Raw genomic sequence first — 15,884 nt, forward strand, 5'->3', positions numbered from 1 at the left:
TCATCAATACCTTGTTGGGATTGTAAAAGGGTACAGTCACTTTGAAAACCAGTCTGGCAGTTTCTCAAATAGTTGCCATAATTATCATGACTCAGAAATTCTACTCCCAGACATATACCCAAGAAAAATGAAAGCATGTCCACCCCCAAACTTATACACGAATATTCATAGCAGAATTTTAGCCACACAATAGCCAAAAAGTGGAAACAACCCAAATGTCCATCAGCTGATGGATATACAAAATGTGGTATATTCATAGAATGCAGTACGTGACAATAAAAAAGGATACATGCAACAATATGAACTTTGAACATATTATGCTAAATGAAAGAAGCCAGTCATAAACGACTAAACATTATATATGATTCTATTTATATGAAATGTCTGTAACAGACACGTGCAGAGACAGAAAGGTCTATCAGTAGGAGTTGCCCGAGTATGGACTGGTTGAGTGTGACAGCCAAAATGTATGTAGATTCTTTTTGGGGTGATAAAAATGTTCTAAAATTTCTTGTGATAATTATACAACTCTGTGAATATACTAAAAACTGTTGAACTGTATACTTTAAGTGGGTGAATTTGTATGTAATTATATCTCAACAAAGATTTAACAAAAAAGGCTCATATATAAATAAAAGACAACTTAAAATTTTCTGAAAGTTTTATTATGGAAACAAAACAAGGAGTGTAATTAAGCACAAAATAGTTTTATTCTTGATAATAGGTACACATTACAAAATCTGAAGTAAACTAGTTTATACCCCAACTCTTTTAAAGGATTTACATTTATTGAAATTAACTTTTATTCTTTTGCAAATACATAACTTTAGTTACAGGAAAAACAGGAAAAACACAATCAAAACACTGTCATGATAAAGATATGATTCACAAGTCAACATACATAAAGCAGTTGTGTTCATCTTTGTTAAAAAGCTATGCAAACTTAAAATATAAAAGGATTTTTTAGGAGATATTTCAAACTATCAGTTTGGAATTCATGTTTCTTTCTGATACTATTATTCCACTAAATACAATGGTTAGATGTTCAGCGTATCTCTTACAGAACTGCACATAGGATTATATATGTCAAGATTAAAATATTGCAAATTCTAAGAGACTTACAAACTGAAATGATTCAAAGATGCCTTTATGCTAAATCCAGCAACTCTTGTTTTAAAATGCCGCTTTTCATTACGGAAAACATGTATAATGTTTAGAAACCTTAGTGGATGGAAAATAGTTGAGTCAAATATATTCCTTTGCAATTTTTAAATCTAATTTTATTTAAACTGTTAACTCTACACATTCAAAATTTAATAATGAGCTATTATTTCAATAAGAAATTGTTCAATTTTATTTGCAACTTTTCAGAGCTGTAATTTTAATATATATTGGTATCTAAAACTATTAGCAAATAGCAACAGTAGAGACTATGTATTTTAAAAACTGGACAAATGAAGATAATATATTAAGATGTAAATCAGGAAGTAGTTATTTGCTTTGCAAAAGGTTCTTAAATACACAGAATCATTCATAACACATGCCATTTAAATATTCATGCATTTAAAACAAATTTACCAAAAAAAATTGACTGATAAACAACTTTTAGAAACCCCACCAATTTCATAGAGAGGCACTACTTTTATCCACAAAAGGCATCAAAATGTTTTAATAGTTCAAAATAGAAAGGACCAAAACACAATTAACTTTTCAAAAACAAAACACTTTAATAAGATGGCTATTCTTGTGTCCTTCAAGAAATTCATAATTTATTTTTAAAAAACAAACAAACGTTTTTCAGCCCTAATTTGTAACACACTTTTTGACCTCTGTTTCTGCTCTTCCTTGGATCAATCTGGACTGTGTGAAGGAGTACCACAACACTGAGGCTTCTTTCTAGTGATTTGGGTTAATATCCTGAAAAAAACATGCTGTCTATATACACAAAAATAATAAAAAAAAGAAGTTCTGAAGTACAATGCATACTCCCCAGGTTGTAAAACCTGCAGGCTAACAAAAAGTACCAAGATACAGAAGCCAAAGATAGAAAAAATACAAACCAGCACAGAGTCAGTATCATATACCTTATCAGGTAAGTTTTATTTGTTGGATTGCCTGGCACTTGGGAAGCTAAAAAAATGAATTTAGCAGGCTAGAAATCCCATCGCTACCCTTAACAAAGATTTGCTTATTAGTGAATTAAAGTTACTAGTGAAAATAGCATAGTGAAGACTCTACTTAAAGATGAGGAAAAGTTACCAAATTTTTCTTTTGGAAAAGTAAGAAATGAATAATATTTTTGGAAAATAAAAAGTAAGCTTTGAAATAAAGAAGTTAAGGCACTTATTTCACTAGTTTTGCAACAGCAAGAGCTATTTGGATTTCTTTATGAAATTCCTTCCACACAAAAACGATAAACTTTGCTCCGTGTACAGATCTTTATTGTCAAACCTACTAACTCTAAGTTACCCAAACGGAATTACTTGCAGAATTCTTAATCATCTGTTACTCTACAAATAAGAAAATTTATTAAATGCTCTTTATTCAAAATTTTCTAGTACTACTGTTTTAACTACAGTTAAAATAGAAGCAAATAAGCTTATCTCTCATATCCAATATTACTATTTCTATATTAAAGCTCACATTTTCCTTTTCTACCGATCTGAATAAAAAATTTATTATCTAAAAAATCCAATTAAAAGTTTCTCCAAATCTATTTTATTTCAGAAATAAGTTCTGTTAATAAGTTAACAGAAGCAAAAGCAATGTACTAATATGACAAAAACAGAAGAAGAAAAAAATCGGGATCAAATATATGGTGATGGAAGGAGAACTGACTCTGGGTGGTGAACACACAATGTGATATATATAGATGATGTATTATAGAATTGTACACTTGAAACCTATGTAACCTTACTAACTATTGTCACCCCAATAAACTTTAATTAAAAACAAACAAAAAACCCACAAAAAAATAATTCAGCATATTTGATCATAATATAAATCAATAAAAATTCAATTAAATATTTCATGCTACATAGAAAATAGGTTGTTCTGTTTCCTTGTCAAAATATGTAAGCTGATTTTAAATTATAATGTTTTACATGACCTAATCACAAGTATTGCTATGTGACTATCCACTACGTACTTGTACTTAGGTAATTATGATAATAAGGCTTGAAGCTAAATATTAGTGAGTCACTATTAAGTTGTACAGAGAACCTGAAATATCCTGCCTGCAGCTATCTTGATATAACTTGTAAAAATTACATAAAAGCATGAAATGAGAACCAATAAAACTAATGCACCAGATACATGACACTGCCATCAAACAATTCGTAAGCTCCAAAAAAGCAAAGCATCCTAGAGCTAGTCTAAGAGTGAATGTGGTTTTGTACTTTTAAAGTATACATATATATATTATAGAAAATAAAGATAATGGAAAGATGCTCCCGTCTAATGTAGTAATTTAGAGTAATGAAATTGCATTTTTTAAAGCACTCTAGAAAGTGAAAATTTTGAAAACCCCTTCACTGAACAGGTGTATAAGGTAAATCAAAACGTCCCATCTTATTAAAATGATATATCTATCCTGAATCTCTTTATAAAGCCAAATTAATCATTTAAGAATGATTAAAATATGAAAGCATTTAACTTTAAGGAATAGAGCAGACTGTAAAACTGTAGTGTGAATTTTTTTATAATTGCCATTTTATTCTGAATGTTGAAGACTGTATCATTTTCATAAATAACAGCACTTGTGTTTTATAATAAATATATCTGTATGCAGAGGTATGTTTAACAGCATCTGCACATAGCTCCAGAAATTGTTACTCATTTTATTGTACATATTTTTATTCTGATAGAGTTTTTACTTAATACTTCAGTAGGAAACATGTGAATAAATTGTATACCCCATACCAGTATTTTTTAAAACCTGAACAACATTCTCGTAAATGTCTATTTTAAAAAACAGGTAAGTAACAAGGGTTAGTTTTTGTTTTTTGTTTTTACTTTTATTTATTTAAGTGTGTTTTACCAGGACCCATCAGCTCCAAGCTAAGTAGCTGTTTCAATCTAGTTGTGGAGGGCGCAGCTCACAGTGGCCCAACTGGGGATCGAACCAGCAACCTTGTTGTTAAGAGCACTGCGTTCTAACCGACTGAGCTAACCGGCTACCCCAAGAGTTACTGTTTTAACACAATTAAATTGGTACCAAATTTATGGGTATAAAAAAGCTAACTACTTAACAGTCATAAAATAATAAAATGCAATATCATGCATTGTATATTGCTTAGAAAGTGCTCACCTATATAAGCAGATGATGAGAGAAGAATCATGGATAATCTGGATATATCTTTACATATATCCTTAAAAATCACTTTTTTTATATCATTTCCATTTTAATTTAAATGCCACATAGTCTCAGCTAACATTTAAATTAGTTTTTTATTGTAATATTTCAGTTCTATTATAAACATGAAATACCTTCAGAAATTGTCTTGAGGTAAGAATAATTATTTCCTTCTATTCCATAATTATGTCACATTAAGTATATATTGAATGTTATGAGAAATATACTCTGACCTTGAACATATTCAAATTCAAGATCAATGTTATGATAGAATGAAGATTTTTGAGGAAAAATCCAAAATAGTTTAGAAGGTGAACTCTTTAAAGATCATGTAACAAGAATACCTGGCTGAAACATTGCAGAGTGGTAAGATTTGACATTTTACCAAAGGACACTAATGCTTGATCTTTTATTCCCCACAGAATGCTGGATTCAGTTAACAGCAGGAAGGGAAAAGCAGCAGCAACACTCCAAATGTCCATACTCTGATCTCCAAAGTGATACCACATAGGTAGAAGAAAATCACATTTTACTTTCGATGGTATAAATCTGAAATGAAGGTTCTGCTATTTTCAAGACTGAAAGGATATCACAGTGTTGATTTTATACACAAAGTAGGATCTGTTCCAGTATACTCTAGTGAAATAATTCACATATGGAGAATAGTTAATTTTGACCTCATGACAAAATCGCCCATATTTTGAGTAGGTTAACTTGTCACCCTCTTCGCAATCCACCTATCAAAAGATATGAAACGTAGTATTAAAAAGCTTATTAAGCTTATAGCAGAAATGCAATCAATGTACAGATGACTATTTATATGAAAAAAATATGCTAAACATGGACTTTCTAACCTTGTTTAGCAAACACCTCACATTGTTTAAAAAATAGAAGCCTCTTCATAAGAGAGTCACTATGTACACTAAACTTTTGAGCTTCCCATTGAGATTGAAAAATCAGTATAAAGTGTTTCCAATTTTTAAAAGATTTCATCCTAAAATTTAGAAGGCTATGTCTCAATAGTCCATTATTATTCCTCCGCAGAACTTTATGATGGAGCCTACCAAGGCTGAGAAATGAACATATTATATTCTTAATGTACATTCAAACACTTCTCCTGGTGTAAAATTGACTCACAATTATATAATAAAAAAATTTTTGTGACTTATCCAGTGCAAACCTTTACATTCTCACTTTAATGATGTTCACTAAGATAACTTGGCTAGTTTGAAGGGTTTTCTATGATAAAACACTAAATATTATTCTAATACCTATAAAAGATGTCAGAGAGCTAAGTTTAAGAGTAAAAAGATGTGGTTTTAAGTCCATGCCTGGCATTATATGAAAGTAAACTGATCTTCAAACTGGAGCAAAAAAGTGGAATAAAAAAGGCTCCAGAAAGCAGATAGCAATATAGCGGTAATTACTGAATACCTGATGTTTAATAAAATTCCATTTTGTTGCCAATTAAGCCAAAGATCAGATATCAAGTACCAAGGGACAAAATTCAAAATACATGCAGCAGAAAAAACAATCAGTTTATATCAGAAGATTAAGGAGTCATGAAGAAAGAGAAAGATGAAAATCATAAAAAACTAATTTCTCACCTCCAAACTGGTCTGGGATGATAAGACAAAGAGCTAATTATTTAGGAAGGGACAGAAAAAATCTTGGCTGCAACCTTAATAGACTGCACTCCAACCTAGAATGACTATTAAATTTTTCCTAAGGTCCCCCCCTCAACTTTCCCAGGAATCAAGACACCTATTCCAGACAACATTAATTATCGTCAGTCTTCTTAGTTGCTAGACATACAGTATATACATTCCAGGCTGAGATGTAAGAAAGCTTGGTAAAATAACTGAAATCAATGCAAAATTAAGATATAGCTAAGTCCTAACAACTAAAGTGGCTCTGAATACAGTAACTTTTGTGGATAATAGGGATTCAATATAAGAACTGTGATAATTTAGTCAGTAATTTTTCTAGATATGTATCAAATCACAAGAAATTTCTCAACATAAAAATATAACAATGCAACCAGATGCTCTTTAGATTAAAAATAAAATAATCAAATTATGCTATGTTTTATTTATAAATGAACATGTACAAGTACAGGCGCTGAATAAGGAATCCAGGTATTGGTAAAATTTTTCTTTTTTTGCAAAAATGTTCAACTTTTCTTTTGTACATTGAAAAAATACTTCAAACTACTTTTAATAAGCTCCCTCCATTGTTTTAAAACTTTAAATTATATTCTTAGTTAAGTTCCAAAACTAAAGTTTGAAGATTACAAGTTTAAATAAAGTCATTTTTCTCAAAAGATTTAACTTTTCAGATGGTTACTTACATGGCCATTTGCAATGTCTAGCAAATCTTTAACCCTACAGCCTCTCATAGTTCCCACCTCATTGCAGATAGCATCCTCTACAATTAGATAATTAGCTTTGTAAGATGTCAGTATTTTATAAATATCCTCAGCAGATCGCTTTGAATAGATTTGATAGATCTGAAAGAATATAATCAAAAGTTATTTTAAAAGACATTTAAAACTTCTGTTAATCAAAACTATACACAGAGGGGTGGCCGGTTAGCTCACTTGCTTAGAGCATGGTGCTGGTAGCACCAAGGTTGCCGGTTTGATCCCTGAATGGGCCACTGTGAGCTGTGCCCTCCTTGGGTAAAAAAAAAAAAAAAAAATCACATAAATAAATAAATATTTTTAAAGAAAAAAACAAAAAAACAAAAAACTATACACTGAGTATCTATTGTGTTCTTATTATTGAGTAGTATCTGTGGAAAATAAAGATATTCACTAAGACTTGATTCCTGCCCTCAGGAAGCTTATATTCATATGCTATTAGCCGTATATCTCCTTTGGAGATATGCATATATCTCCTTTGGAGAAATGTACGTTCAAATGCTTTGCAATTTCCCCCCAGCTTTATTGAGATATAATTGACATACAACACCGTGAAAGTTTAAAGTATACAATGTGTTGATTTAATACACTTAAATATAGTAAAATGATTACCACCATAATGTTAGTTAACATCTCCATCATGTAACATGATTACCATTTCTTTTGTGCGGTGGGAACATTTAAGATCTATGCCCTTAGCAACTTACAAGTATATAATACATCACTAATAACTATAATCACCATGTTGTACCTTACATCCCCTGAACTTATTCATTTCCTAACTGGAAGTTTATATCCTTTGAATAACATCCCCAATTTCCCCACCCTTCATACGCTGGTAAGCACCAGTCTATTCTATGTTTCTGTAAGTTTGGCTTTTTAAAATTCCATATATAAGTGGTATCATACAGTATTTGTCTTTCTCTATTTGACTTATTTCACTTAACATAATGCCCTCAAGATCCATCCTTGTTGTTGTAAATGGCCTTTGCCCATTTTTAAATTGGTTTGTCTTTTTACTATTGAGTTGTGATAGTTTCTTTAACCTTTTTTACTACCATGTGTCAGAGTATTTTATACATAAGATAAAGTCAGCAAGGTTAAAAATAATTTGACCACTGTCACAAAGTACTAAATGAGCCAAGGATGCTTAAAACTCATGTCTGGATTCCATGGCATTTTTCATTACAACTTTGCTGACCTTCTGAGATAATAAGCTCTGGATATTAATACATAATGAGGTTTTTCAGTTTTTCTGAAATGCTAACACTGGATCAGCTCATTACCCTTCAGAAAATAATAAATCACAAATGTTAGGCCAAAAGCATCACATACTATCTGTCCTGAAAATACTGAGATTTGAAATCTAGATTGCACAAGTTCCCAATCTATTTGCAAAATATTCAGTAGCTGCCTACTACATGTTATGGTTGCTGTCTATCCAGCACCTTTCTGTCCAATGTCCACTGACCTGTTAGACGTTCACCTGAACATTTTGTGGTACACTGAATGTTAATAAATGAAGAGGAAGTTGCTTACTCACTGCACTTTGCTAAATAAGTTTCAATGGTAATGGTTCTATCCTATCCAGCCTATACCTACTTATAGATTTTTACATATATTTTAATTTAGTTTTAAGTTTGGGAAAATTGTAACATACTCTTGGGGCATTTAAAAAACACTTCTATTCAATGGCGATTACATTACTGATAGACTAGGGCAGGGTTTCTCAACCTCGGTACTACTGACATTTTAGGTCAGATAATTCTTTGTTGGGACAGAAGGAAGGCTGTTCTGTGCATTGTTGTATGTTTAGCAGTATTCCTGATCTCTACCCACTAGAGGCCTGTAGAACCCCTTCTCCAGCTGTGACAACCAAAAGTGTCTCCAGACGTTGCCAAATGGCCCTTGGGGGCATACTGTCCCAGGTTTGAGAACTACTGGCATAGGAGATCATACAAAAATCAGTCACATGTTATGAATTATTATAGATAGTGTATAATTCAAATGATATGGTCTCTCGTTTATAGAGTTCGATTTTAATTTTAATTTAAAACCAAATTTTTTCAGTACTTGCTATGTATACCAGAGAGAAAGACAAAGGTTTCGGGGGAAAAAAAGGGTCCTATTCTCATAGCCAAGTCACATAAAACTTAAAACTCTAAAATGTTTAAATTTAATTAGAACCTAATTAAAACTCTGACCTAATTATAAGAGATTCTGAAATTCTATATTAGGAAAAAGAACAACCGAAAGAAAACAAAGCCATGCCAGAGTTGGTTGGTTTAAACGCACAAAAAATAAAGTCTAGGAATATGCTGTATATATTCTGTGTAAGGAACACTACCTTTTTGAAGTGCAGCAAATATTAATTAGAGGCAGCTGTTGTCTCTCAGGTAAATTACTCTCAGGTAGATCTCTCAGTCTCTAACCTTTCCCCTGCTTTATTCTGTTCACTCTGCTATGACCATAATAAACTCTTCAATACAGATCTAAGCATTCCATCCCCAGGCTTATTAAAGGCCTTTGATGACTCCCAAATGCCTCAAGGTTAAGTCTAAATTCTCCAGCATGACATTCCAGGTCCTTCAGAATATGGCCTCAATTTATTTTCTAGTTTAATGACCATACAAATTTCATAGCTCATGTTACGTTTTCAGACTGGAATCATATGTATTCTTTTTTCAAAGAAGTTTTTACTCATCCTTTGAAGCCCAGATCAATATAATGCCCTTTATGAAGACTTGGATTTTTGTAGGCAGAATTGATTGCTACTGCTTTTGAACTCCTCTTTGTACTCTGTGTGTTTATATGTGTATGTGTGTGTGTGCACATACAATTATAATTTAATAGTACATAATAATGACAGAATAGCTAACAAATTGTACTATATTTCAGGCATGGTGCATTATGCATTTCATTCTCATAACTAGGAGGTGAGAACTATTATTTCCAGATTCAAAAACTTGCTCAAAATTAAAGAAACTGAAGAAGACACAAATAAATGGAAAGATATGCCATGCTCATGGATTGCAAGAATTAATATTGTTGAAATGTCCACACTACCCAAAGCAATCTACAGATTGAATGCAATCACTATTGAGATGCCAATGGCATTTTCCACTGAACTAGAATAATTCTAAAATTTGTATGGAACCACAAAAGATCCTGAATAGCGAAATCAATTTGTAGAAAGAATAACAACGCTGGAGAGATCACGCTCCCTGATTTCAAAGCATACTACTTAGATATAGTAATCAAAACAGTATGGCAGTGGCATAAAAACAGACACACAGATCAGTGGAAAAGAAAAGAGAACCTAGTCAAAAATATTGTAACAACTGTGTATAGTGCCAGGTGGGTACTAGACTAATGGGGGGTATCATTTTGTAAATTATACAAATGTCTAACCACTACGCTGTACACTTGAAACTAATATAAAATAATATTGAATGTCAACTATAACTGGAAACAAAAAATACTAGAGAGCCCAGAAATAAATCCAAACATATATGGACAACTAATTTACAATGAAGGAGTCAAGAATATACAATGTGGAAAGGACATTCTCTTCAACAAATGGTGTTGGGAAAACTGTATAACCACATGCAAAGAGTGAAACCAGACTACTATCTTAAACCATACACAAATATTACTCAAAATAGATTAAAGACTTGAATATAACATCTGAAACCATAAAACACCTGTAAGAAAACATAGGCAGTAAGCCCCTTGGTATTGGTCTTGGCGATGTTTTTTTGGATCGGACTCTGAAGGCAAGAGAAACAAAAGCAAAAATAAACGGGACTACATCAAACTAAAAAGCTTCTGCAGAGCAAAGGAATGCATCAACAAAATAAAAAGGCAAGCTATTGAATGGAAGAAGATATCTGCAAATCATACAACCAATAATGGATTAATATCCAAAATATATAAAGAACTCATATAACTCAACAATATCAACCAAAAACAACTTGATTTAAAAGCGGGGAGAGGATCTGCATAGATGTTTTTCCAAAGAAGACATACAGGTGGCCAACAAGTACATGAAAAGATGCTCAACATCATTAATCATCAGGGAAATGCAAATCTAAGCTACAATAAGATATCACCTCATACCTGTTAGAATAGCTATTATCAGAAAGGGAAGAAATAAGTGTTGGTGGAGACGTGGAGAAAAGAGAACCCTCATGACTGTAGGTGGGATTGCATATTGGTGCTGCCACTATGGAAAACAACATGTAGGTGCCTCAAAAAATTAAAAATAGAACTACCATATGACCCAACAATTCCACTTCTGGGTATGTATTTGAAGAAAATGAAAACACTAATTTTTTTAAAAAACTTTTACTTATTTTAAGTGTGTTTTTCCAGGACCCATCAGCTCCAAGTCAAGTAATTGTCTCAAACCAGTTGTAGAGGGCACAGCTCACAGTGGCCCATGTGGGGATCAAACCGGCAACCTTATTGTTAAGAGCACTGCGCTCTAACCAACTGAACTAACTGGCCGCCCCTTGAAAACACTAATTTGAAAAGATATATGCACCCACATTTTCACTGCAGCATTACTTACAATAGCCAAGACATGGAAACAACCTAAATGTCCAGCAATAGATGAACAAAGAAAATGTGGGCATATATACAATGGAATATTATTCAGCCATAAAAAACGAATGAAATCTTGCAATTTGCAAGAACATGGATGGACCTTGAGGGCATTATGCTATGTGAAATATGTCAGACAGAGAAAGACAAGTGTCATATGATTTCACTTGTATGTGGAATCTAACACACAAAAAAACCCACAAAAATATATACACATAACCAGGGAACAGATGGTGGTTGGTGGGAAAAGTGAGCAAAGGGAGTCAAAAGGCATAAATTTCCAGTTATAAAATGAATAAGGCATGGAGATGTAACATACAGCATGGTGACTATAATTAATAATTCTGTATTGCATATTTAAAAGTTGCTACGAGAATAGATCTTACAAGTTCTCATCACAAGAAAATAATGTTTTGTAGGTATTTATGGTGGTAGATGTCAACTAGATTTAATGTGATCATTTTATAATATATACAACATCAAATCATTGTTGTTTACTTGAGACTAATATAATGCTATGTGTCATTATGTCTCGCTTCAAAAAGGCATTGTGGAAATCACCTAAATCACCTCCTCCCCCAAAAGAAATTGCTCAAGGTAACAAGCCAGTATGTGGCAGAGATAGCTTGTGAGTCCAGATACTGTAATTCTAGAGTCTGCCTTCTTAGAGTCTAATCTCCATACTGTAGTCTAACTTCTATACTGCTATATTTTCTTCTTAGCTTAGACTATACTTAAAAACTATATAAAACTCTCTCAAATTGAAAAACAGAATATTTGGAATTCAGATTCAGTTGGTCATTGCCTCCAGATATGAAGTTACCATTTAAACCCATTCAAAATAATATATTCTCTGAACAACAGTAGTTAGATACCATTCTAATGTTATACTAAGTATAACAGCCCATACTGAAAAATAAATCACAGTGACAGAATTTTAGCTTGGAAATACAAAGTATATCAAGACATTAATTGATAGCTTTCTTTCAATAATTTCAGAACAATATTTTCAAAATTATGTTTCTCTCTGTGAAAGATTATACATCAGTTCCTTTTAAACTTTGTAGAAAATTGTTTCTTCAAGAAACATTCACAAAACCTTTAATATTTTAATTTTGGCTCTCCTCTTGGTTAAATGTATTATGCGGCTTTTTAAAAACTAAAGCTAATTAACTCTTCTAAATTAATTGGTTAACTTGGATTAATTGGTTAACTTGGATTTTCCTAGTTAACCAGGAACATATGCATCATTACAAAACTATACTAAATAGTGATGTTAAAAAAGATCCAAATGTAGAATCTAAAATATCTTACATTTTCATTTCTCTTGAGAAGATCATCATCATTGTAAAGAGGCAAGCTTGTTACCATCCATCCAGTGCATAATTTAATCATACCCATTAATTGTGGACTCCCTGCAAACACAGCTGCAACTGGAGCTTGCCTTCTGCAAAGAACCATAAAGATTTGTACACTGGAAAGGTAAGTATACTGTTTATTTAGATCACTGATTTATACCAACTCTGAAATATCAGGCAACTTACTATGTACTGTATACTTAAGTTTCAATGTCAGCTTTCATTTCATTTCATTTCATTTCTAGATTCATTAAAAAAAAATTGAGCACCTACTATGTACCAGGAATGATTTTAAGTGCTGAAGATACAGAAATCCTTTTGGGAGGGGAGTAGAGACGAGGCAAGACCCTTGCTTTCAAGAGGGAGCAGAGGGAAGAAAATGAACCTGTAAGTCAGGTGGTAATAATGCTATTAAAAAATAATGCAAGGTAATGGGATAAAGTGCCAGGAATATAACTATTTTACATAGTGTGATCAATTCAATGGTGATACTGTGAATTGTCAAATTCATCTTTTTGCAAATATTAACCACCACAACCCACCTCTTACCAGAGCCATCTATTCTCCTGCTCCTTCCCTATCTTTACCACGTATCTGTCTCCAGATATCCCATGTAGGACATCTCCACTCTGAGCCATGATCCAAAGTCCCAGATACATGCCACTTGCAAGAATACAAAACTAAGATGGAGGTCCCAAAGGGCTACTCTATTGCTTTCATTGATTTAGAAATAGAGATGGCACACAGCCATTATCCTCGGGGAGCATCCAGTAATGGGGAAACTAACATGAAACAGAATAATTATACCACAGTAACATAAACGTTCAGTTGTCTGATGTACAATGTCCTATGTTCAGGGCTCTGCTGTTTTTGAAAATACGTATTATGATAAATCACACACATAGATATAATTCCCTCTTTTGTTAATGATCACACAAAGCTATATAGTCAGTGTTCCACAACAGTAAATACAATTCACAAGAAGTGTTGATGGATAGTCTACAGAAAACAATCTTTATATATTCAAAGGGTGTCATTACAGTATAAGACCTTACAATAAGACCTATTCTCATTTCTATATACCTATTCTATAAACCTAGTCCTCATTTCTAGAAACATTTTTTTGTCTCCCCTCCACCCAGTTTCCTGGCCTTTTCTGATAGTGTTTCATTCATTTTCATGTTTTAATTTCTCCTTCTATGTCTTCAATAATTTTCAATGTAGTTATTTCAGTCCCTATCCATGGGACAGACTGGATGCAAAGTGGCTGCAATGATTCTTCTCCGTATAGCTATGCTCTAGGAGGAAACTCTCATCTTGGTTATGTGACTTGCTTTGGCAAACAAACAACAGCAAACTGTGGGGAGCCATGGTTACAGGAAACTCTGAGCCTTATAGAATGGCTCGGTTTATGCTTAACCTGTTTCCACCCCCTAAGGCATTATCTCTGCCTGCACCTGGAGGGTGCTTGCAGGCTGCTAAGGAATGTGGTGGGAGCGGCCAGTTCCCGGACACAGAAGACATGGCTATCAGGGCAATTGATAGGATAATTACTTTCGGGAGTTTCAGTTATTTTGTATCCTCTATGTAAAAGTTAAAAAGTTACATTTGCTAAGGTGATGCATACTTTCTTTGATAAGTTGCACGTACTCAAACTGCATATATTGGTGAAGAAAAATAAACTCGGGGCTTCAGCATCACTGAAGACCGGCCGCATCAGCATTTGTATGAGTGTCTTTTATCCATTCCCACTCCCCCATTTAGGTACTGATCAACTTGTGGTGGCTGGCCCGTCACAGCAAACATAATGTGAGCAGAGACAAAACATGCTTGACATTGAGACTTGCCCTCTCTTGCAGCTCTTAGGAACTCTACAACCACTACCTTGTAAAAGAGCCCAGGCTAACCTGGATGATGAGGGGGTATGTGGCCAAGTCAATTCTATCCCTTCAGCTGATACCTACCCAACCCCAGACATGTGAGTGCAGCCATGCCAGACTATCCAGTCCCAGCTGAGCTGCCCCAGAGCAGAAAAATCCTTCCCATTGCCTACACTCAGCTGACCCACAAAATGGTGCAAAATAACACATACTTATTGATTGTAAGCCACTAAGTTTTATGGTAGTCTATTATGCAGTAAAACTAACTGACACAAATTTTATTATTAGAAATTGCTAGAACTAGAACTCTAATTTTAGACAGCAGATTCTTGCTATGTTAGGCTGTTTCCTCATGTGTTTTGTAATTTTAGAGCTCATCTTCATGAAGCTTTATTTGTGGAATCCCTGTAGCCTGGGTTGGTATGTCAGGCACTCTACACTACTCTAGAACCAATTTTTATGCTGATTTCTTGATTTGGGGTTTCCTGGACTAGTCAAGTGTAATTTCAAACTACAAACTCATGTGAATTCAGATCCATTGCTTGAAATTCAAAGAGACCTTATTTTTGACCAAGAGCTGAGGCCAAAGAAGACATGCTTTCTCACCATCTTTCTCTGCCACTTGATGGATCTTTTGCTAGTCTATTCTTTCACCCTCTGAAGTCTCTTAGTTATATATGTGTGTGTTGAGAGAGGGAAAAAGATATCTCAATTACAATTCTCTGCTTTCATAAGTTGAAGGCCACATCTCTTGTCCTATGTGGGCATTAAAATTGAAATTAAAAATCTTGGTAAACTTCGTTACCAAGACTAGCAATTCACCACTCATCCACCTTCAACCCAAGGCAAAAGAAGCATCCTTTTGACTATCTAAATAAAAGGATATTTGTTCCTTTTTATTCCACATTGCTAGGTGTCTGATGGTGAAGAGTCTCAAATCTCAAACAATGCTTATTTTCAAAGAAGTTCAATTAGAAAATTAGAATTATAAGTCCAATAACAAATTAAATATCCCTAAAAGCACAGTGTAAAATTCCTTAATTTTATGAGAATTTGAAAAAGCATTAATTTATTATTTCTCCTGAATCCACTAGATAGTATACAATGATTAATTAATAGTTTAATAGTCTTGGGCAGTTCAATTCTTACTTTATCCAGGTCATAAGTTCCACTGTATCTGGGTCATAGAATTCTTGTAGTTCCATTAATTCTGTCATTAATCTTGGAAAAAACTACAAAGCAAAACAAAATCCCCAAAAAGTGTG

General features: G+C 33.3%; 1 protein-coding gene across 12 annotated transcripts in view; it reads right to left on the reverse strand.

The window, feature by feature from the left end:
- Nucleotides 1-691: 691 nt before the first annotated feature.
- The window catches only part of DPY19L4 (dpy-19 like 4), a 73,740-nt gene continuing 58,547 nt past the window's right edge, over nt 692-15,884 (reverse strand). For 9 of the 12 annotated variants that reach the window (XM_074316899.1, XM_019713357.2, XM_074316901.1 and 6 more), the window contains 4 exons: nt 15,769-15,851; nt 12,696-12,828; nt 6,705-6,863; nt 692-5,091 (listed from right to left, as the gene is read on the reverse strand). In XM_074316899.1, the coding sequence (XP_074173000.1) occupies nt 4,927-5,091; nt 6,705-6,863; nt 12,696-12,828; nt 15,769-15,851 (540 nt within the window). In that variant the 3' untranslated portion in view covers nt 692-4,926. Of the gene's footprint in view, nt 5,092-6,704; nt 6,864-6,953; nt 7,030-12,695; nt 12,829-15,768; nt 15,852-15,884 lie in introns of those variants that run through there. The other 3 variants (XM_019713366.2, XM_019713363.2, XM_074316903.1) reach the window with 3 other exon arrangements.

This window comes from Rhinolophus sinicus, linkage group LG12, assembly GCF_036562045.2.
Source record: "Rhinolophus sinicus isolate RSC01 linkage group LG12, ASM3656204v1, whole genome shotgun sequence".
Lineage (NCBI taxonomy): Eukaryota > Metazoa > Chordata > Mammalia > Chiroptera > Rhinolophidae > Rhinolophus > Rhinolophus sinicus.